The 22,344-nt window shown below is 46.9% G+C and overlaps 1 protein-coding gene and 1 long non-coding RNA gene across 4 annotated transcripts; one reads left to right on the top strand and one right to left on the bottom strand.

Annotated features, from left to right (window-relative positions):
- Position 1: 1 nt before the first annotated feature.
- On the bottom strand, positions 2 to 15,823 carry LOC122913161 (RNA-binding protein 14). Of its 3 annotated transcripts, none has more exons than XM_044259768.1 (3): positions 15,381 to 15,819; positions 8,507 to 9,971; positions 6,846 to 7,730 (listed from the first exon to the last, which is right to left on the bottom strand). In XM_044259768.1, the coding sequence occupies exons 1-3, from the start codon at positions 15,715 to 15,717 to the stop codon at positions 7,523 to 7,525; spliced, it is 2,010 nt and encodes a 669-aa protein (XP_044115703.1). In that variant the 5' UTR covers positions 15,718 to 15,819; the 3' UTR covers positions 6,846 to 7,522. The 3 variants fall into 3 exon arrangements, with proteins under 3 accessions (XP_044115705.1, XP_044115703.1, XP_044115704.1); XM_044259769.1 differs by lacking the exon at positions 15,381 to 15,819 and adding an exon at positions 14,876 to 15,269; XM_044259770.1 differs by lacking the exons at positions 6,846 to 7,730; positions 8,507 to 9,971 and adding an exon at positions 2 to 86 and having other exon boundaries at positions 15,381 to 15,823.
- A 209-nt stretch (positions 15,824 to 16,032) lies between these two features.
- On the top strand, positions 16,033 to 16,585 carry LOC122914567. Its single transcript, XR_006385798.1, has 2 exons — positions 16,033 to 16,080; positions 16,279 to 16,585. It is a non-coding gene; the product is annotated as an uncharacterized LOC122914567 (long non-coding RNA).
- Positions 16,586 to 22,344: the final 5,759 nt, after the last annotated feature.

Genomic DNA, 22,344 nt, shown 5'->3' with positions numbered 1-22,344 from the left:
TACCAGCGGATTGGCTGCTCAGTTAAGTTAAAGGCAGGCGTTCCCACAGTTCCTCTTCCTGATTGGTTACGACCAACGCCAATTACCTGAGAGGCCGGGAAGAGGTGGAAACGTCAGTAACCCCGGAGCTTTTATGCGAATGCCAATGAGCGCCTATCTGCCGAAGCCGAAGTCACTGATTGGGCAAGAGGTCGGCGTGAAGGAGGAACTACAAACGTGGGCTTCGCCGGCGGGGTGCGGCCCGCCATTAGGCGGAGCGAGCTGAGGCCCCGGTGTGGCGGTCTTTAGCTTCATGGCGCCAATTTTATGAAGCTTCCACGTTTTGCCACCGACACGTGCACATCCTGACACTCTCCCCCGGCCCATTTTGCCTTCTCCAAATTTCTCCTTCTACACTCCCAACCACCGACCCCTCGCAGCCAGGATGCTACGAACGATTAGCAGACCCAAACGCCAGGTAAGAAAAATAACGAAGCGTCCCCGTCTGAAGAACCAACCTCCTCATTTGCCCAAGAATCCACACTGTAGCCCTAGGAGTCCCGGAGCTCCCCCCGGATCAAAACTACTGACATAGATGGTGAAAGGAGTTCTGGAAACGGTTAATGGGCGCGGCTTCAATTGGTTTATAACGGCCCCGAAGTTGGCCGGGTCGGAGGCTGCGTTACTCAGACGGCGCGGAGACCAGCTCCCGCGAGGAACCAGCCTCCCGGGGTGGGTCCAAGATGAAGAAAAACGGCTTCTCTGTGTGACCTTGAAGATTGAAAACGCCCCCACCCCGCCCTGAGAAAAAACTGGAGCAGCAAAGTTTTTGGTTTTATTTTATTGGGCACCATCAGCCAGAGCTGCAGGTTTAAACTCCTAGAACCGACCTTTAGGGGAGCCTAATCACATCCAGCTATAAACAAAATACAATCAAAACAGCATTCTCCAGAGCGTCCGGCTCCCTCATCACATCTTTCTTTCTCATCCTTTGGCTTCTTCACGTAATCCCATATTCATGGAGCAAGCAATGACCCTTTGCGAGGCAGCTTTTGAGGAGAAAGTTAAAAGCTGGAGTGCGGAAAGGTGCTGAATGAAAGAACTTAAAACAAAAGCAGTGAGTTATCTATGAGGCAAGGGATGACATTTGAGTATAACATGCAACGGTCCAACACGGCCCCCAGAAAGAGGGGTGGGGACCATAAAAAGAAAGGAGTCAAAGTTATGGAAATGAGTTTTTAAACTGGACATGACTCGGGAATCAAGTGGTGGAAAACTGGTCAAGACTTATTCTAGGGTGGGAAGAGCAAAGGACCTAAAAACATCAAAATATAACATTTACAGGTGTAGTCATTAATGGTGGTCCGTTTTCATTGTGGATTTTGATACTGAAACTCTGAGACTGAGTAAAGGCCATATAATCAGTGATGAAGAAAATCAATTCCACGTTAGTCAGCTGTGTGTGTGCCCTTTTGAGGGGGCCAGCCATCAGATGAGGGTCAGCACTCAATCTGCAGGGAAACACATCTGGTATAGAAATCCTCTCAGCTCCTTTCAGTCTGATCTTCCAAATTTTGTGTGTCCCAACCGCCCTGGAGATAAATTTTCTTCCAAAATAACCAAAGCAGAAGAGACCCACTCACTCTATAAACTAAGAATCTCTCCAGGCCCAAAGGGGAGAGGACTGGGAATATAAATCTCAGGATCACAATCCATGCCAGTTTGCAGACCACAGCCTCCCCCCCCCCCCAATCCTGTCCCCAACACCCTCAATCTAATTACTTGATTTACCTTCTGAAAGCCTTTAAGGTGAAGTAATCCCAGGTTTCATTTTGCACGCTCATCCAACTCAGTAAAAGCACATTAAATCATCACCTGATTCTTAAAACCCACTGCAATTGTAAAATTGTCAACTCACCCTGCCTGATCTGGTTCTTGCCAGAATCTCCTTAACAGCCCCCACCCGGACACACACAGTGCTCCACCCCACACACTCCAAACCCCAATTATGCTCCAGTACACTGGCCTTTTTGTTCCAAGTTCATTCAGGCTGGAATGTTCTTTCCCCAGGTCCTTTGGTGGCCACCTCATCCCCCTACCCCAACCCTACCTTGGCACTCCATGCCATGACTTCATGTTATTTTTCCAAATACTTACCACCACTTGAAATTCTATTTGTTCATTCCATTTCTTTCCACCTTTTCCCCCCTCCCTCATCATATACTTGTTCAAGGGCAGGGACCCTTTCTTCGTCCTTACTCTATCAGTGTTAAATGCACCTGGAACATGGCAGGCACTCAATTATTTGTTGACTAAGTTAACACAGAGGTGAATGAATGCAAGACTTCTCGGAACCAAAAGGAGAAATACTTCGGATTTTCAGTCAATATCAGTTTAAGACCATTCGCCCTTATTTCCAAAAACAAGCACTTTTACCCCTATTACCTAGTATGCTCTCCAGTCTCCCTCAAACAGAAAAAGCAGGTGCTCAAAAGCCAGGGGGTAACTATGGTACAGCTTTTGATCATCAGGAATACCTGCTTGACACATGCTAAAAAATGAAGCTTTAGGTAGAAACATCTGTTTGTAGTTCAAGCATGTCCATACTGATCCTCATCTATCCAACTCTATTGTATTGAGCACTAAAGCAGCTTAATATTCATCCCTTAAAAACCATTAAGGTTTACAAATCATCTGGTCCAAATCCTCTACCTTACCAACCCAACTTTGCAAAATAGGACTGAATACAGAGTTTTAAAAGCACCCTGTCCAGTAACACTTTAGGTACTACTTGGGTGATTTGCTGATCGAGTTACCAAGCACCTAAAAGGAAAGCGACTTGTCCAAAGTCATCTAGACAGCTGGTATCTGTCACAGCCAAGCAAAAATACACATTCTCACTGCAGATCCCAAAAAGACAGAAGTCTGGACTCTTCAAAGAGCAATAAAGGAAAAATCCAAACTTAAGGGTGAAACACTGATGTCAGTGAAAACCATTCAAATGTGAATAAACAAATCTACTACTTTAACACCCTTAGGGGTGAACATTTATACATGTTAAACTCTGGCTCCTACCCAGAAACAAGTTACTGGTTTAACAAGAGCTCAAATTAAAAATCAGCGTTCTCCAGGGATGTCCAGATTAGCCTTCCTTGACTAGGCCAGTCAAGCAAGCTTCCTAAACCTCCAATCCAACTGGCAGCTACACCCTCTTACCCTCCGCTTAATGTTTCTGCAGGTTTCCTACCCCATACCTTTCCTTCCCACGCCCAAAGAGAATCTGATCTCAAGACACTGAAGTGTTGTCTGAGACTGCAAGTGACAAAAACTGGTGTGGTCCGTGTCCTATTTAGCTCCTAGGTACCACTCATTCAAAAAATCCAGTTTCACGGATTCATGTGCTGCACTCACACCTACATCCAAAGTCCTTTGCTCAAATGTGTGTTCTACTAGGCCACCCCAATCTCTCCAGAATGTTCTAACTCCTGTCTGTGAGATAGCTAGCGCTTAAAGAGCAGTGGCTATATATGAGGCCCTACACTTGTCACATGTTCTCATCTGTTCCTTCCAAGTATTATAATAATTACAAGCAAAGTCCTGGATAGTTCAATTCAAAATACTGATTCAATCCCTTGATCTACTTTTTAACAAAGTGAGAATTTTTTTGTTGTTGTTATTTAACCTACATCCTCAACTTCCCCGTTTATTAGATTTAAAAATACTTAAATGGCACTTGGATTGCAATGAAGATCAAATGAAATTCCTGTATGAAATGCACTTTTAATGGTGCTTAGTAAGTGTTCAATAAATGTTAGCTATTATCTTCATTTTATAGACGAAAAAACAGGCAGAGTTCCTGACACGTCCAAGATCACAAAGCTAAGTGATAGAAACACGATTCAAACTCAGGAAACCTGGTTTTGGAGTCAACACCCTTAGTCATTCTCTCTGTACCAAGTCAATTTTTCAACCGAACAGATCCTATTTCCAGAAAGTTGTAACTAGTGGAACTGCCTTTCACTACCCTAGTATTGTTTATTAACTGTAAGTAGTTCACTGAGATAGGTCCTACCTCCCCATATTATAAATTCAAGGTCAGCCCAAGGGCTCAGCTACTTCGACACCGTTATTTCCAGTAGTATAAACACACAATATTTCAAATGATTTAGAGCTACTTGAAATAATTTTAAAACTTTTTTTCCTTGGAAAACCCTTTTGTGATCTCTCTAAAGGTAACTATAAAATTTAGATGAACATAATTTTTTCACCTGCTCAACTTTAAGATTTTATTTATCTATTTGAGAGAGCGGGAGCACAAGCAGTGGGGAACATCAGAGAGCAAGAGAAGCAGACTCCCCGCTGAGCAGGGAGCCCGACGCCGGAGATTCGATCCCAGAGACTTGATCCCAGGACCTTGGGATCATGACCTGAGCCCAAGGCAGACGCTTACTTAACCAACTGAGTCACCCAGGCAGCCCTCACCTGCTCTCCACCTTTTCTTCTCTATTATTACCCAACCTCCTATTAGATACAGTCCATAAATCTAGGAAATTTATTTTCATTATGACCTCAGTCATCCCCTATTATAGTCAGCTTACTTGGCTGGATAGGGCAAAACAACTGGAGAACCAACAGTCTGTGCAGACACTGGTAGAGCTTAACTGATGTGCATAACTAGAACAGCAGCCTACCGAGAGGCTGACCCAGTCGCAGTGACAGTCCCATTACCTCCAGTACAAGGGATGGGGCCCCAGGTCTACCCCAGGCAGAATTTGAAACAAAGTCCAAACCTCAGAAGGGAGCAGACTGCAAGGCCGGAAGCCCCTATGTGATCTTGTTCCAGTAATAAATCATCTTAAACTTCTCCAATAAAGGCCAAGTTGTAGAGGTAACAGATGCAGAAGTGCAAAAATCTGAAGACACTGGGAGCCCATATTCCCCACCCTCTTATCCCAAAGCACACACAGTATACGTCTGTCCTCCCATTCACTCAACCCAACCACCTCCAAGTTATAGGACCCAGGAACTCAGAAATCCACAAAAAGCAAAGTATAAGGAGTGGGCTATAGGATTAACACAGGTGGCATATTTTAAATAAAAGAGGAAGGGAATTTTAAAGCAATCTGCAAGAAATAAGAGAATGACATGATTTAGCTTTGTACTCGCTTCTACTTAAACAAGGAAAAACCTCAGGGCTGAGGCAGCAAGGGCATCACGACCTACAGATGCTAGTGATCCTCTAGGGCCAGGTCACTCTGAAGAACGTGGGCTGCAATAAAGAATGCTGGCCCCAAGAGCACATTTAGCTGTTTTTTTACAGGAACCCTGGGATTAGGGTAGTGGCAGCACCCTCACTGGAGAAAAAGGAAGACAGAAAGCCACATGACAAAGAAATATCACAAATACACAAGCCACAATCACAGCCCTATAATCAACCAACCCTCTATTTTCCAGAGTAATAATCGGAGCTAAGCTTGTTAGCTTGGCCCTCAGATCACCCCACCCTCCGTGCAGAAAAGTGACAAGAAACCTATCGAACCCCCCCTCCCAGTCCTGTAAAGAAATGAAAAGGAACAGCGAAGCACCTGGAGGCAAAGCAGTGAGCAAAAAGAGAAGCAAGGACAAGAGCTATGGCCCCAGTAACCCCCTGAAATTACAGTCAGCATACACAAAAGCTCATGGTTATAAAGATTATATACTTCTGCCCACTGGGCAGAGGGAAGAGAACATCTGGGGGAAGCCACTCTGTCACAGGCGAATTCACGAGAAGCCAGTGAGAGGCAGGAAAGAATCCACCTGAACTCCACCTGATTTGACAGACAACTCCCCCAAATCGCCTTGCACCAGCAGGCTCCCATAATCCAATCTCTAAAGCCCCCTTTCCCAAAAGAACATCAGCAGGTTCCTACCCAGCCAGTTTGCTTCCATTCACTCATTATCAGTAAGCCCAAACTTCCATCTGGTCCGTGGCTGGAACTTTTCTTTATTCTTTTTTTCTTTTCTTTTTTTTTTTTTTTTTGGCCCAGGCCCTCTCAATGCCCCCCAACCCCCCCCATCCCAGAATTCAAGTCTAGAAAGTGTCTTCCAATTCTCACCCTAACCCAGCAACCCTTCTTGGGTTATGCTTGTACCTCACCCCTTTCCCAGTCGGTGAGGACACCTTCAACTATAAACCCAGCAAGAAAACATCTAAAAACCCCAACAAATGGAGATAAGGGAAGTTGAGTCTCAGGGCACTATTACGGCAGAAGTTGGCAGGACGCAGGAAGGACGCTCCATGGTGATGTTCAACAGGCAGAATACCGGGTCTCAAGCCAGATTCCCCAGACCTGCTTCCGACTGTCCCTGCTCCTCCTCTCTCTAACCACAGGGAAGTACCAGACACTGACATCACCCCTACCCCACCACTGGCTCCCTTCTGGGTCCCAGCTTCAGCACTCAAGCCCACCCTCTGGAGAATCGTCTATAGACTTTAGGCACCAAAGCAGTTCACTTCCCCACTTCTCACTTGAGAAGCCATACCCCAGAACCACCCCGCTGAAGCACAGGTTGTTTCCGACCTGGAGATAAGTTAGGGGGAAACAGGCAATAAATTTACTGCACCTTGGTGTGATCAATTCAAGTTAAGGGCGGAGAAAGTCCAAGCAACTTGGTCTGGACTCTCCAGTCCTAAAGATGGCAGACTAGCAGGCCAACGATAACCTATATCCCTCTGGGCAGCAGGAAAATCACTAATTCCCACATTCAAACCCGTTTCCTTATCTGCCCTGGGGTTCTCCAGCTGCCTTTCCCTTTGCTGTCATGACTTCCTGGATGTCAAACTGGCTCCTCTGAAACTGAGTGCAATCAAGACAATGACAACCAGGTTTCCAAACTGCAAATTGCCCCAAGTTTTATTTGTAGTCCATACAAAAGGGAAAAAAAAATCAAGGTTTTCTAACACCACCTACTTGGGGAGATGGGGACGTGGGACTGTGCCACTCAGCATCAGCTATAACATCGGGGGGACAGTAGGGATTTGGACGTATACCAACCGACTGTCCCGACAGGAACTCAGTCTCAACATAGTCCATAGAGGGACAAAGTCAGGGCCCCCTGGACTGCTGGCACAGCTTGGCGCATAGGAAATGGTTAAGCTAACCCTTTCCTGGCCTCCCTCACATCTAAAAAGAAAAAGGCGCCGCCGACCTCAGCTGCAGGTTGCTTCCCCATCCAGACGACCTTAAATATCGCGCACAAAAATAAAAGGGAGCCAGGAAAAAATAAAAACGTAAAAGAAATTCCCATCCTGGGAGATGGGAAGCAGGGGAGAGGGGAAACCGCAGATCTAGAGCCAGTAGCAAGATTTGCTGCTGAGGCGAAGGAACAAAGTAGGTTACTGCCGAACACTCAAAAGGATCATCTCCTGGGGAAGGCCCACAGGGTAGAGGGGATGAAAAACCGCAAACGGGAGAGGTATGGGCCAGTGGTTATAACCCGGGTCTGCACCCTACCCCACCTTTCCTCTCCTTCCCTCCCTGTGGTGCCCCATCCCAGGATGGCCCTACATGCGGCGCTGGTAGCCAGAGTGCATCTGAGCTGCCCGCAGGTAATCATTATAGGAGCCCGAATAGCGTGCGTAATCGGAATGGGCATCGGGCAGGCGACGGTAATCCAGCGAGGACTTTGTCGGCGAGCGGCGGAACGAGAGCTGCGACTCTGATAAACGGCGGTAATCAGAGAGCTCGGCTAAACGCCGGTCGGAACCATACCTAGTCGAGAGAAGAAGACAGTTGGTGAATGAGACAATTGAGGGGAGGGCTCCAGGTGGGCATGGGGGAGATGCCAATGGGGATAGGGAGGGTGTGATCAGATTGGTCTCCAACAAACACGATTTTGTCAGAAGGCTCATCACCCTATCCAGGGCACAAAATCAAGCCTGGTTCAACTCAGTGGGAAACCAAGCCCACCACCGAAGCCCTCCCTTCTCAACTGGCCAAGGTGGATTTGGTCTACATTCCCAAACCACAAACAAACTATCCCCCCTGGGCCCTGCACAGAAAGACCTTGGTTGTTTATCAACAGAACGGCGGACGAAAGCAAGGTCCCCAACTTCCCAAAGAGTGGACGCACCTCCTACACCTTGCCTTCAGCCGGTGAGTGCCAAAGGGACTACTCTTTCAAACCCACCCCACCAAAGCCAGGACAACCACGTAACAGGCTTAAGGATCCTTGAGACGGTGGGAAAGGCTGTGGGCCACAATCCTGCAGGCAGTAGCTCCAATGGCACTTGGGCTAGCCTAGACAGGTGACACTCTTCCCAGCCTGACTAGCTGGTACCACCCCAGGCTGAGCACTAATGCTCCACCTGAACTCTGGTGACCAGAAAAGTTCACAGACATCAACCCCCTCGGCCTCTGGACATCCCATGGGAGTAGAGGAGTGAAGACCAAAGGAGGGGCCAATGGCTCCAGTTTCCCTCCCATGCCAACCTCAGCCCCTTGCCCTAAGCCCCAGCTGGGGGCAGAGGCGGGGGGGCATACAGTACCTTTTCGACATGGCGACAGCCTTTTTGTAGGGATCGTCGTAGCTGGCCCGGGGTGGGGAGAGGCGGGTACGCTCATAGGGCGGCGGGGTGCTGTTGGCGTTGGCAACGGCCCCCTGGGACATGGACAGGTAGGCTGCAGACGGCTGACCTGCCCCATCGTAGGCATTGCCCGGCTGGCCACGGTAGGAGGCAGCAGCCTGGGGATGCTGCTGGGCAGCATAGGAAGCAGCCAATGAGGCTGACGACTGAGTGCGGTACGGAGCTGCCAGGGTGGCAGAAGGTTGGGCCCCATAGGCAGCTGCAGCACCATAGGAGCCGGTGGCTGCGGCAGCTGACTGAGCCCCATAGGAGCCTGACAGGCCCATTGATGCTTGAGCCCCGTAACTATTCAGCTGGGTCTGAACAACCGGCTGGGCCCCATAGGAGCCAGCCATTGGGGTAGTGGCTTGTGCAGCATAGGCAGCTGGTTGGCTGGCATAGGCAGCAGCTGTAGCTGGCTGTGCCACATACGCAGCCGGCTGGGAAGAGTAGGAAGCAGCCTGCTGTGCAGCGTACGGGGCAGACTGCGCATTGTAAGAGGCCGAGGGCTGGGCATTGTAAGAAGCTGCCTGGGCCCCATAAGCTAGTGAGGAGGCTGCAGACTGGGCCCCATAAGAGGCTGCCTGGGCCCCATAAGAGCCTAGGGAGGAAGCTGCTCCCTGGGTGTTGTAGGAGGAGGCAGCCGCACGAACCCCATAGGAAGAGGCAGCCTGCGCGCCGTAAGAGGATGGCTGGTTACCATAGGAGGCAAGGGAGGAACCCTGAGCCCCATAGGAGTTGAGCGAGGAAGCCGCAGCTGGCTGACCCCCATAGGAGGACAGGGCCGAGGCCGAGGGCTGGGCTCCACCATATGGGCCAAGCGAGGAAGCTGCAGCAGACTGGGAGCTAGGGCTAGCCAGCTGGCCCCTGTATGGGGCCCCAAGGGAGACAGAGGGCTGAGCGCGGTAAGAGGCTGCCTGGGCTGTCATGGGCTGAGTCCGATAGCCGACACCCAAAGAGGCAGAAGGCTGGGCCCTGTAGGCAGCTCCCAGCGACACTGAGGGCTGGGCCCGGTAGGTGGCTGGCTGGGCCGTCAGAGGAGCCACATAGGAGGCTCGGGGAGGTGAACGGCGCAGGGGGCTGCGGTCGCGACCAAAGAAGGGTGGTGTGGGCTGACGGGCTTGCCCATCAAAGCCACCAGTGCTGTTGCCAAAAGCCTGCTGGTAGTCGAAGGTGGCAGAGAAGCCACCAGTTCCAGGGAATGCCGTATCCCCAGCCCCTGGTTTCTTGGTCTTGTCCCCAGACTGGATAGCCAGGCCGGGCCCCTTCTTCTGACCCTTGGTTGAGAGTTCCACGTTGATGCGCTTGCCCTTCACTTCTTTGCCGTTGAGCTGCGCGATGGCGGCTTTGGCATCTGCTTCCTTCTCCATGTGAACAAACGCGTAGTCTGATAAAGCAGCAGACAGAGGGTTAGCAATTAGGGGGGCAGGGCATGCTACCTGATGGGTCCCAAACTGGACACACAACAGCACCCAGCTGTTGCCAGCTACCTCCAGGCCTCCAAACCCTCCTCTCCAGGAGTATGTCATGAAACATGGCTCCCATATATCAAAGCTTCCGACCGTCCCAAGCAGTCACCTTTCCCTATGGCCTTCTCCCCATTCTCCCCTATCCCCCTGCGACTTCACCCAACTTTCTGGCGAGAGAAGAAAGAGCAAAGATGAACTGTAACACAGGATGAAAATCTTTCCAACTCCTGTAAGTGTAAACCATGGACAAAACACAGAAAGGGTTTCTGGATCACTCAATTATCAGTGTTCTCTAACCCAAGGTCACCAAACACTACTGCTCACCTTTGAAGCTTAACTCTGAAACCCTGGAAACGACCACTGTCTTAACATGACCATGTCTCAGCCCAGGGTCCAATTAAAGCAAGAGAGCTAGACTCCAATGCACACTTCATGAAATTCCTCCAATGTGATCTCCCCCTTTCTCAGAGTACTTCCACGCACAGGCCTTCATGTGGGCCTCACAACAATCCTGGGAGGCAGGCAGAGCAAAAGATCATGATCTCTACTTTACAGGTGGGGAAATATACTCAGAGAATATTTATATGCCCTGCCCTAAATCAAAATTTATTAGAGCCAGGAACAGAATCCCAATTCTTCTGTGCCCCTTCACTACCCGTCTATCCCTGAGAAGTCAGTGTGTAAGGCAGAACCGTGTAACGTGACTAGAAATTTTAAACTTACAACAGAAGCTGGAACGCATGTAAGTAAGCCAGTGAGGTGTGGGAATGGAAATCAAGCCTCTTGGCTGAGTTCAGGCCTAAGCCCCCTCCCCCAAGCTACAGAATATCCTCTACGTATTCCTCTTCAAAGGACAGAAATACACCTTAACCCTTGGACTCCTGTTCACAGGGTGACTGTTTACAGGGAAGATCTGGTTTCCTAGACTCAAGGTGAGAAGCTGCGATTACTGAAGCTTGTGGGCTCTGCTAAGCAGGTTACCCTTGAGGTCCTCATTCAGAATTTGAATGAGCTGGTGGGATACAAACTCGACAGGACGCTGATCTCAAAGTCCTCAGCTACCACACAGAAGGAGACAATTTTAGATTAGAAGAGGGAGGAGTGGGAAGAAATTCTTATTCATGCTCAAACTCACAAACCACAAAGGTGCAAGCAGGATATGAAAAACAATGAGAAGATCATGCTCTTGGGAGATAAAGCCATGCACTCAAACCCATCTGAATCTGTGGCTACTTAAGTACTAAGTACCTGCACACCATCTCTCTCACATTAGTTTAGGAAATGAAAAACTACCTGAATGAAATCACTAAAATTCCATTCTTGAAGATAAGAAATCCTTTTAAATAGCCTTGAAGTAAGTGTCCTCTAATTTCTAGAAACTTTCATACTGGGATGCCCTTTCTAGCTGCTCTGAGAAAGCAAGTCAATTTTTCTCAATGTGAGGCATGCCACCAACCTGCGCCTCGCACAAATGAAAATAAAAATTTAATTAACAGGTACAAATCCTAAGTATGGTACAGCACAAGGAATCCTGGGTTAAGCACTTAAAAGTCTCAGTTATAGACCCAGATATCACTGACTTGCCAAATCTGTCCTACCCACCTCAGAGCCAGGAGATTCAAATAAGAAAATAAAAGTGCCTTGCAAAATATTAATAGCTATATGATAATAAAGAATTATGATGATTATTTAAGTCTAGAAATAACCATAAGCTTCTCCTACAGAACACTTTCCTTCATTTTTAATAATAAAAAACAAGAGTTACCGTAACATTTGTATATGCAAACTTAGAACCTGCCAGAGATGATAAAAAACAAAACGAACCATCACAACTCTCAATCCTCACACCCCCATGATCAGAACCTGATTTCCCACCTACCATGTAGGCAAGCGTTCCTTTTGGCTTAGCCACAGGGTACAAGAACTGTCCCTATGGTCTCTCACCTCCACTTTGGGTAAAAGTAGCTAAAAATAGATACTAGTGGTCAGAGATCTCCTTAAAAACGGGCTTGGCTGACCCTCCAGAGAATGCAACTGGCAAGCAAAAAATGGGAGCTTGTAGGCAGATTAAGGAAAATGAAAAAATCTCCAGGCACTATGAGAGAATATTAATGAATGGTATTATAGTCCTGGCTAATCCACCAGCAGATTCAAAGTAGGAAAAACGCCCAACAAAAACTTCAAACGGTTTACAATAGCGACAGGACGTCCCACTGTCTACTCCCTATTTAGCTGGGTTTTGTTAAAAAACAGACCAAACTGAAATCTGAAAATTGGGATTTCACATGTAGAATTCAACTGATTGCCCAGATTAATTATATCACTGATTTTTAGAACTGATTTTTTTTAAAAAGCCATCAAATACACTTAAAACCAATTAATACCAAAAAGTTCCTAAGCCAGACATTATCAAGAGATATGTGACTTGGTTGTACAGCTGATTCAATGACATCAGGGCTTACTTACCCTATCACAGCCAAGAGCCAAACCAAAACCTAGCCCTATCATAGATACCCAGGAACCCACTTAATCCTAGGACGATGTAAAACCAGAAATCTAGAGATCTCCAGGACCCATCTGCCTGAAGAGCTAGTTCAAAAAACAGTAATCTCTGAAAGAAACCTACTGGCGAACAATCTTTCACACAGATCACCTCCGGTCTAGTGGCATCACAATTCCTCTAGCGCCAAAGCTACGAGAATCGAGAAAAATGAATTTTCCTATCCTCAGAAGAGTGAAAATCTCTTAACTTTAAACTACAAATTTGTTACAGGAGGGTAAAATGGTCCCCTACAAAAAACAAAAACAAAACAAACAAACAAACAAAAAAACCACAAGAACAAAACAAAAAACACAGAGGAAACCATTTCCTCTTCTAACTTACAGACCTCCCCCTGAAGCCTAAATGGTTCCTAAAGCTGTCAGCAACTCTCATACTTCATTTCTGAACAACCAATAGAATGTGACCTGTGGACAGTAGTTACAATCCCTGTCGCTATGGAGATTTTTGCTCTGTAAATCCAATCACATCTAAGCTTCAAGGGTAACCAGGCAACTATGTTTTCCCTCTGTGAAATAAAACAGAACTGGTCTGCTGTGCAACCCCAAGCTTCTGTGCTGTTCAAAGACCCCCACAGCCCAACACCAAAAAACTCCCATCGATCATCGAATGCCCCATTCCCAACCCAAGAAATTCGTGTTTATAAAGCCAGAGCCAGTCTCTTCTGCCAAATTCCCCACTTAAAAACTTCACTTTCTTTCACCTCATAGAGACAGAAAAGCATCAGTGGAGAATATGACAGTCAAATCTTTCCCAGAGTCTCTTACATCAAAGTCTTTCAGGACCTCTGGTACTTATCAGGGTAACTACAAATAAGAGCTAACCACTACTCCTTGATGTAATTAACACATTTCTGCTAACTGAATGTTTACAAAAGGATAATAGACATAACTTTCACTTTCTCACTAGAAGTCAGCCAGTTCTATAAACCACATGCTATTATCCACTTCACCCTCCCCACCACTGTCACTTGGTCTCAGTCCAGAGCGAATCAAGGCAAATTTTCGGTTTCTCTACCACCTGAAAGTTCTTGACCAATGAGTTCCATGGAGACTGTCCCCTCAGATGCTAGTTTCTAGATTCCCAATATAGTAGGCACATTGCCTGAGAACCACAAAGGAAACTTGGTAGATCAATTAAACACAGAACTCTCATAATGAGTCATGTACCCCCATCCATTTCCTGGCCAGATGCCCAATCTAAAGTCCTTTCTACTCTTAACTCTAAACAAAAACAAAAATCAATGCACCACAAAGCCTGCCTTAGAGCACCAGCAGGAAAGCTTGATTCTGGATATTTGTAGACTTGCATAACCTGAGTTCAGGAAAACAGAATGTGGTATTAACGCAAAACAAGGAATTGCTCCAAGCAGTGGAGAGCAGTGGAGACTACGACCCTTCACACCTTCCCAGTTACAAAAAATACAACGAATGGCCCAAAAGATACACCTTTCCAAGAGAGCAAATGAAGTGTCTTGGTGGAAACAAGCACCTGCACCCACTTATTTCCTATCCCCTAAACTTTTCACACAGGGTAAGTAAGGGCAGGTATGAATCCAACACCCAGAATAGGGCATCAGATGCTCCCCCAGGCTGCAGCCTTGACCATGGCAAAGTTAACTCTGATCTGTTCCCAAGGGGAACAGAAACTGGCCACATACACAAGGATTATCCCAACAAACCTTGCCAACATAAAGGAAACAGAACTTAACGGGATAGAAACCTAGACTACAAAAGTTAACACTGGGTCCCAAAAAGGAAGTCCGGCCTAAATTCGGGATACATTTTTCTCAAAGGCCAACTAGGGATCTACCCTAAGGATCAGACTACTCCAGCAAAGACAAATACCAAGTAAATGTGTTTTGCCAATGTTTAACCAAGAACCCTCACACACCCCTCTCAAAGTCCCCCTCAGCAACAGAGTATACGCCCCCTTGCAAAAGCACCGACCTTATAAAAGAACACAGCCCCAAGGGCATGGGCTGGCAGGTGAAGGTTAAGGAAGAGAGGCCTTCATAAAACAAGCCTCCTTCCACATTCGAAAGGTCCGGGTTTCCAGTTTATAGATGTAAAATCGAGCCCAAAGGAAAAAAACCCAAGTTTTAGGAACTTGGAAAATAGCGTTGCCACACCTAACCCACCTAACCATACTGAAATGCCAAAGTGATTCGGAAGGGGCCCCTCCTGTACCTACGAGTGAGTAGACCCATGCCACACAAAGCTAAAAGATCCCAGCCCGAGAAACGTCCAAGGGCCCCGTTACCTTCCGCTCGGGAGCATTCATCGGGAGGGAACACGAGGGTGGCCTTGGGGCGTCAGCCCCCACCTTTTCCCTCTTCCCTTGCTCTCTGACCGACGTCTGGAGAGAAAGTGGGGAAGTGGCGAAATCTTCCCCGCTCCATGATCCGGCTTGTGCCCGTCACTTCCCAATTTCCGCTCGGTGCCAGGCCCAGGAGACCAGTGGAAGACGCGCCCCCGGTACACTCGCAAGTCTCTCAGGCGCGTCCCCGGCCCCGTAGCTCGGCTCACATCGGCCGCCGAACCCACCCAGAGCCGCTTCCTCCCATCTGGAGAATGGTGCTTGACCGCAGGGGAGGAGGGTGGCTCTACCCAACGCGCCCCCAACACCTCCGGCCTCGCTCCCGCGGACTTCCCCACCCTCCCCAACCGCGCGGTGACCGACCCCCGGGAAAGGGGCGTGGCTAACAAGCAGAGTGCCCAGAGCGCGCCCGCGCCCGCGCCCGCGCCCCCGCGCGCCCCCGCGTTACCTTTCACCACGTCACACTCGATGACGCGTCCGCGGCGCTCGAAGAGGCTGCGCAATTCCTGGCTCGTGCACGCAGCCGACACATTGCCCACGAAAATCTTCCAAGTGTTAAGAGGCCGTGGGCGCGACATCTCCACCACGAGCGCGCGCCCCGGCCGCAGCTCGTGGCCGTGCAGAGCCTCGATGGCGCGCAGCGCGCCTGCGTTCTCGCGCATGTGCACGAAGGCGAACTGTTTCATGACGGCGCAGCTCATGACCGTGCCGTAGGGCGCGAAGAGGGCTGCTAGCTCCTCTGGGGTTGTATCCGCCCCATCGACGTTTCCCACGAATATCTTCATTTTGTCGCCGCAGCCGCCTTCCCGGGGAGCCGGGACCTCTCCTCCAGCGACAGGCGAGACGTCCGACCGGCCGGCAGTCCTCCCCAGGAATGGCTGGCGACCGAGAACCCCGCCGCGCAGGCGCCCTGACCTAACCAATCGGGGCCCACATCCCGCGCGTCCTGCATCCAATCATAGAGGCTGAAAGAAGATGCACTCAGGCGCAGCCAATCCCAGAGGGTCTGGAGCCCGCTCGTTAGCGGAGGGGGCGGGAAAGGGACGACGGCGCGCGACCAACCGCCACTGCCGGGGGGAGGGGGCAAAGAAGGGTTTGGAGAAGAGGGAACGCGCGCGGGCAGCGTCGGCGGCGGAGAGGCCTAGTCGGTGAGATGGCCTCTGGCCGGGGTGGGGCCGGGATCGGCGGGCGCGAGGGAAAACTTTGTTCAGTCGGAAGTCAGAGCTCCTCCCCTTCTGGCAACGTAGGGCGAACCTGGAGGCGGCAGCGGGCCTGTCCACGAGAGGGTCGGGCCTGGCCGAAGAAACCGGGACAGCCGCCTTCAGTCCGCAAACTGCCGCCTCCAGGACTGTGCTGGGCTGTCCGAGGGGCCCGAGAGGCATCTGCCCCAGAGAACCCTCGTGCTGTTAATTCATTCTTTGGAAACACGTTCCATGATGTTGCTGAGGTCCTGGCGGAAGATGGAGAGTGAAAAATCGGACTTTCGTCTCTGCCTTTATGGAATTTCCACAAGAGGAATAATGAGATGTATCTCTCTTGCGTGCGTTGAAAATTTTTCCACAATAAAAAGTTTAATGAAACAATATTAGGTCAGAACAGTTCCTGAGGGAACAAAAGTTGAGGCTTAAAACAAAATAAAAAATTCAAAACCAACAGGTGTATGTAAATAAAAGTATTTTGCATGGCTGAAGACATCAGAAACATAAACACATGCGACAAACTCAGGACAATATTTTACCTGCAACATGCGCATTCTCCTGATTCTATTGAACACCTACCAAATGGGCAGCACCAAGGGTACAGCTGTGAACCAAAAGTGACAAAAATGCTGACCTTGGAATTTACACTATGGTGGACAGAAACATAATAAACAACGAAGTAAAGCATATAGACCATTAAGACATAATACCATGAGATGGTATTGGGGCGCCTGGGTGGCTTCTTCGGTGGGGGGACCCACTCTTGTTTGCAGCTCAGGTCCTGATCCCCGGGTTTTGAGTTCTAGCCCCACACTGAGCTCTGTGCTGAGTGTGGAGCCTACTTAAAAAAAGTAAGAAGTGGGGCACCTGGGTGGTTCAGTGGGTTAAGCCTCTGCCTTCAGCTTAGGTCATGATCTCAGGGTCCTGGGATCAAGCCCCGTGAGGGGCTTTCTGCTCAGCGGGAGTCTGCCTCCCCTTCTCTCTCTGCCTACATGTGATCTCTGTCAAATAAATAAATAAAATCTTTAAAAAAAAAAAAAAAGGTAAAAAAAATGGTAGTGCTAAAGATTTGAAATGACAGAGCAAGCCATTTTAAGGAGACTCATTCCAGCCAGAAAGTAACAAGTCAGTAAGTCTTGGGGCAAGAGTATGTCTGCCTGTCCGAGGAACAGCCATGTGCCAACATGGCTGGAGACTGTAACAGAGTAAATAATAGAGCATGAAGTTTAAGGGAAGGTTGTAGCACCACAGGGGCCATTGAAATGACTGGTTTCACTTCTTGTTTTAAGTGTTTATTTTATGCAACATTTCCATACCTTTGCATCACAAGTGCACTTCTTAATTCCCATCCCCTGTTTAACCTATCCCTCACCCACCTCCCCTCTGGTAACCACCAGTTTGTTCTTTATAGTGAAGCATTTGTTTCTTGGGGGCCTGGGTAGCTCAGTCAATTAAGCGTCCAACTTGATTTCAGCCCAGGTCATGATCTCAGGGTTGTGAGGTGGAGCTCCACATCAGGCTCCACACTGGGTATGGAGCCTGCTTGAGATTCTACCCCTCCCCACCCCTCTCTCTCTTTCTCCTTCTTAAAAAAACAAGTCTAATTCTTGGTTTGTGTCTTTTTTCCCTTTGTTCCCTTGTTGTTGTTGTTGTTGTTTTAAGATTTTATTTATTTATTTGACAGAGATCCCAATTAGCCAGAGAGGCAGGTAGAGAGAGAAGAAGGGAAGCAGGCTCCCTGCTGAGCAGAAAGCCCGATGTGGGGCTCCATCCCAGGACCCAGGACCCCAGGATCATGACCTGAGCCGAAGGCAGAGGCTTTAACCCACAAAGCCACCCAGGCGCCGCTCTCCCTTTGTTTCTAAAACTCAACATATGAGTGAAATCATATGGTATTTGTCTTCCTCTGAGCAGCTTATTTTGCTTAGCATTATACTCTCTAGATCCACGTATGTTGTTATAAATGGGAAGATTTCATTCTCAATAATATCCCATTATATATACATTATATATACTGATATATATATTATATTAACATGCTATTATATATATATATTCTATAATAGCAAAGTGCCAGTATGGCTGGATAGATAGACAGATCTACTATATCTCACAGTTTCTTTATCCCTCATCAATTGATAAGACACTTGGGCTGCTTCCATATCTTGGCTTTTGTAAATAATGCTGCTATAAACATAAGTGTGCATGTATCCCTTTGAAATAGTGTTTTGTATCCCTTGGGTATACAGTAGTGCAACTGCTGGATCACAGGTTAGTTGTGTTTTTAACTTTTTGAGGAAACTCCATACTGTTTTCCACAGTGGCTGCACCACTGTGCATTCCCACTAACAGTGCAAGCAGGTTCTTTCTCCACATTCTTGCCAACACCTGTTGTTTCTTGTACTGATGATTTTAGCCATTCTGACAGGTGTGATATCTCATAGTGGTTCTGATTTGCATTTCCCTGATGATCAGTGACGATGAGTATCTTTCCACGTGTCTGTTGGCCATTTGTATGTCATTTTTGGAGAAATGTCTGTTCATGTCTCCTGACCACTTTTTAATTAGGTGTTTTTTGGGTGTTGAGTTGTAGAAGTTCTTTATAGGTTTTGGATACTAACTCTTTATCAGATATGTCATTTGCAAATATCTTCTCCCATTCCATAGGTTGCCTTGTAGTTTTGTTGATTGTTCCCTTTGCTGCGCAGAAGCTTTTTATTTTGATGTAGTCCCAATAGTTTATTTTTGCTTTTGTATCCCTTGGCTCAGGAGACCTATCTAGTGAAAAGTTGCTCAGGCTGATGTCAGAGGAGTTACTATCTGTGGTCTCTTCTAGGAGTTTTATGGCTTCTGGCCTCACATTGAGGTCTTTAATCCATTTTGAACTTATTTTTTTATATGGTATAAGAAAGTGGTCCAGTATTCCCAATACCTTTGGTGAAGACTTTTCCCCATTGGGTATTCTTCCTTGCTTTGTCAAAGATTAGTTCACTATATAGTTGTGGGTTTATTTCTGGATTTTCTATTCTTGGATTGCAAGAGTGGTCCACTATTCACAAATCAATGTGATACATCACATCAATAAGAGAAGAGATAAGAACCATATGATCATTTCAATAGACACAGAAAAAGTATTTGACAAAGTACAACATCCATTCATGATAAAAACCCTGGCTTTTACTACAAAGTGAGGCTGGAAGTCTGTGGAGGGCAAAGCGCAGGGGAGTTTATCTGATATGGCTTATCTCCCATAGCTTTACAAATATCTTTTTTGGCTGCTATTGAAATGAGCAAAAACCAATGGAAAACAGTTGTTTTGCGGTGCCTGGGTGGCTCAGTCATTGGGTGTCTGCCTTCAGGTCAGGTCATGATCCTGGGGCCCTGGGATCGAGCCCCGTATTAGACTCCTTGCTCAGTGGGAAGCCTGTTTCTCCCTCTTCCACTCCCCCTGCTTGTGTTCCCTCTCTGTCTCTCTCTCTGTGTCAAATTAAATACGTAAAATCTTTAAAAAGAAAAGAAAAAAGTTGTTTGTTCAGAACATCACTGCTAAAATCCAGGAGAAAGATGACAGTGACGGGGTGCCTGGGTGGCTCAGTGGGTTAAGCCTCTGCCTTCGGCTCAGGTCCTGATCTCAGGGTCCTGGGATCGAGCCCCGCATCGGGCTCTCTGCTTAGCGGGAAGCCTGCTTCTCTCCCTCTCTCTGCCTACTTGTGATCTCTCTCTCTCTGTCAAACAAATAAAATAAAAAATCTTAAAAAAAAAAAAAAAGATGACAGTGAGCAACTTGGAAGCATGGAATTGTCATTTACTGAGATGGGGGTTGTTGTGGGAGAAACAGAAATGCAGTTTGGGTCATGGTAAGTGTGAGATGCCTCTAAGTCACCAAAGTGGAGATGCAATGGGCAATTAGATATGTGTGCGGAGTTCAAGGTGGAGATCTGAGCTGCATTTGTAAATTTGGGAGTCTAAGGAGTTAATATCTAAACTGTACAAAGAGCTCCTACAAATTGATAAGAAAAAAAAAAGATGAGATAAGTGGGCCAAGGATACAAACTGGCCATGTTATTGGAAAGGAAGTACAAATAGCTAATAAACCAGAAACTTCATTGGTAGCCAAGAAAATGCACTTTCCTAAGAAAATGAGAAGATTTTTCACCCTTGAATTTGAAAAAAAAGAAAAAAAAGATTTATATCTATTGCTGGTAAGGGTGTGAGAAAAGTACACGCATATTGTTGACGGTAGTGTAAACTCTATATCCTTGGGAACTGTTCTGGCAATTTTGAAACTTTCGATGTGGTGGTTATTTAGTATTTTTATTGATTTATTTATTAGAGAGAGTGTGAGAGCAAGAGAGATCACAGAGGGAGAGGGAGAAGCACACTCACCACTGAGCAGGGAGCCCGGATGCAGGGCTCCATCCCAGGATCCTGGGATCATGACTGGAGCTGAAGGCAGACACTTAATGGCTAAGCCTTCCAGGCACCACAATGTGGTGATTCTTTAACAGAGTAATCCAACTTTGGAAATCTAGTGTACAAAAAAGCTCTTCAATAAGAATATTGGTATGAGGGACGCCTGGGTGGCGCAGTTGGTTGGACGACTGCCTTCGGCTCAGGGCGTGATCCTGGAGTCCCGGGATCGAGTCCCACATCAGGCTCCCAGCTCCATGGGGAGTCTGCTTCGCTCTCTGACCTTCTCCTCGCTCATGCTCTCTCTCACACTCTCTCTCTCTCAAATAAATAAATAAAATCTTTAAAAAAAAAAAAAAAAGAATATTGGTATGAATTTATTTATTTTAGCATTGTTTGTAGTAACAAGCAATGGAAGTAACCTGTACGTCTGTAAATAAGGGAATAAGGTATTGCCTTAAGATAGAATATTATGGGGGCACCTGGTTGGCTCAGTCAGTAGAGCATGCAACTCTAGATCTTGGGGTTGTCAGTTTGAGCCCCATGTTGGGTATAGAGATTACTTAAAAATAAAATCTTAGGAGTGCCTGGGTGGCTTAGTGGGTTAAAGCCTCTGCCTTCAGCTCAGGTCATGATCCCACGGTCCTGGGATTGGGCCCCACATGGGGCTCTCTGCTCAGCAGGGAGCCTGCTTCCCCTCTCCCTCTGCCTGCCTCTCTGTCTACTTGTAATATCTGTCTGTCAAATAAATAAATAAAATCTTTAAAAAAATAAAATAAAATAAATTCTTAAAAATAATAATAATAAAAACAAAACCCTAAAAAAATTCTTAAAAATAATAATAAAAACAAAACCTTAAATATCATGTTGCTACTAAAAGCAGTTCAGAATTTGTTGATATGGAAGGATGACCATAATTTAAGAGGGAAAAGCACACTGTAATTGTATAATATTACATCTTTCTAAACTACAGGGGGGGAAAATCCTCCATATAGGTGCATCTGTTTTTTCAGCAGAGAAATAACATTGGTTATGGATGAAATCGGTTATTTTTTTTACACTTTTCCATAGCATTAGACTTATTTTTTTAAGATTTTATTTATTTATTTGACAGAGTGAGAGAGCACAAGCAGGCAGCGCAACAGAGGGCGAGGGAGAAGCAGGCTCCCCGCTGAGTGGAGAGCCTGATGTGGGGCTCCATCCCAGGACCCTGGGATCATGACCTGAGCCAAAGGCAGCTGTTTAACTGACTGAACCACCCAGGTGCCCCATATCATTAGACTTTTAACAGTGAGCACCTAATTCTTTTACAATTAAAAAAGTACCATTTTGATACCACTCTGGTATCTTTGCAAATCCTAGCTGCTGGCAGTATTCCCAGACTGAGTATCAGTGGGCCCCTGGCCACCCCAGCAAGCAAGCACAGCCATTTTAAGGGTATTGTGGGGCAGTTCTATCTTTGTTCCTATAATGCTGGTAGGGTGTAGAGTCAGAACACTGTGAAACAGAAATATAATATAAAACCCATCTGTGCTTTTAATTTTTCTGCTATCCACTTTCAAAAGAAAAATACAAGTAAAATTAATTTAACAATACATTTTAACCTAATCTATCTAAAAAACGATCATCATGTAATCAATATATAAAAATTATTAATATTTTACATTCTTTTCCTTATACTAAGTCTTTGAAATTCATTGTGTATTGTACACTAAGGGCACTTTGAATTAAGAGCAGTTTGAATTAAATACATTTCAAGAATTGAGTAGCCATGGGGCACCTGGGTGGCTCAGTGGGTTAAGC

The sequence above is a fragment of the Neovison vison genome, chromosome 7 (assembly GCF_020171115.1).
Source record: "Neovison vison isolate M4711 chromosome 7, ASM_NN_V1, whole genome shotgun sequence".
NCBI classification, from domain to species: domain Eukaryota; kingdom Metazoa; phylum Chordata; class Mammalia; order Carnivora; family Mustelidae; genus Neogale; species Neogale vison.
Note: the sequence above shows the minus strand (reverse complement) of the source record. Positions and strands in the feature narration are given on the sequence as shown.

What these genes read in the sequence shown, in the direction of transcription:
- LOC122913161 (XM_044259768.1), bottom strand. Translation starts at nt 15,717, where the DNA reads ATGAAGATATTCGTGGGAAACGTCGATGGGGCGGATACAACCCCAGAG. An exon ending in CGAGTGTGACGTGGTGAAAG is followed by an intron (nt 9,972 to 15,380) that starts GTAACGCGGGGG and finishes CTGCTTTATCAG; the next exon opens with ACTACGCGTTTGTTCACATG. An exon ending in GCTGTCGCCATGTCGAAAAG is followed by an intron (nt 7,731 to 8,506) that starts GTACTGTATGCC and finishes TCTCTCGACTAG; the next exon opens with GTATGGTTCCGACCGGCGTT.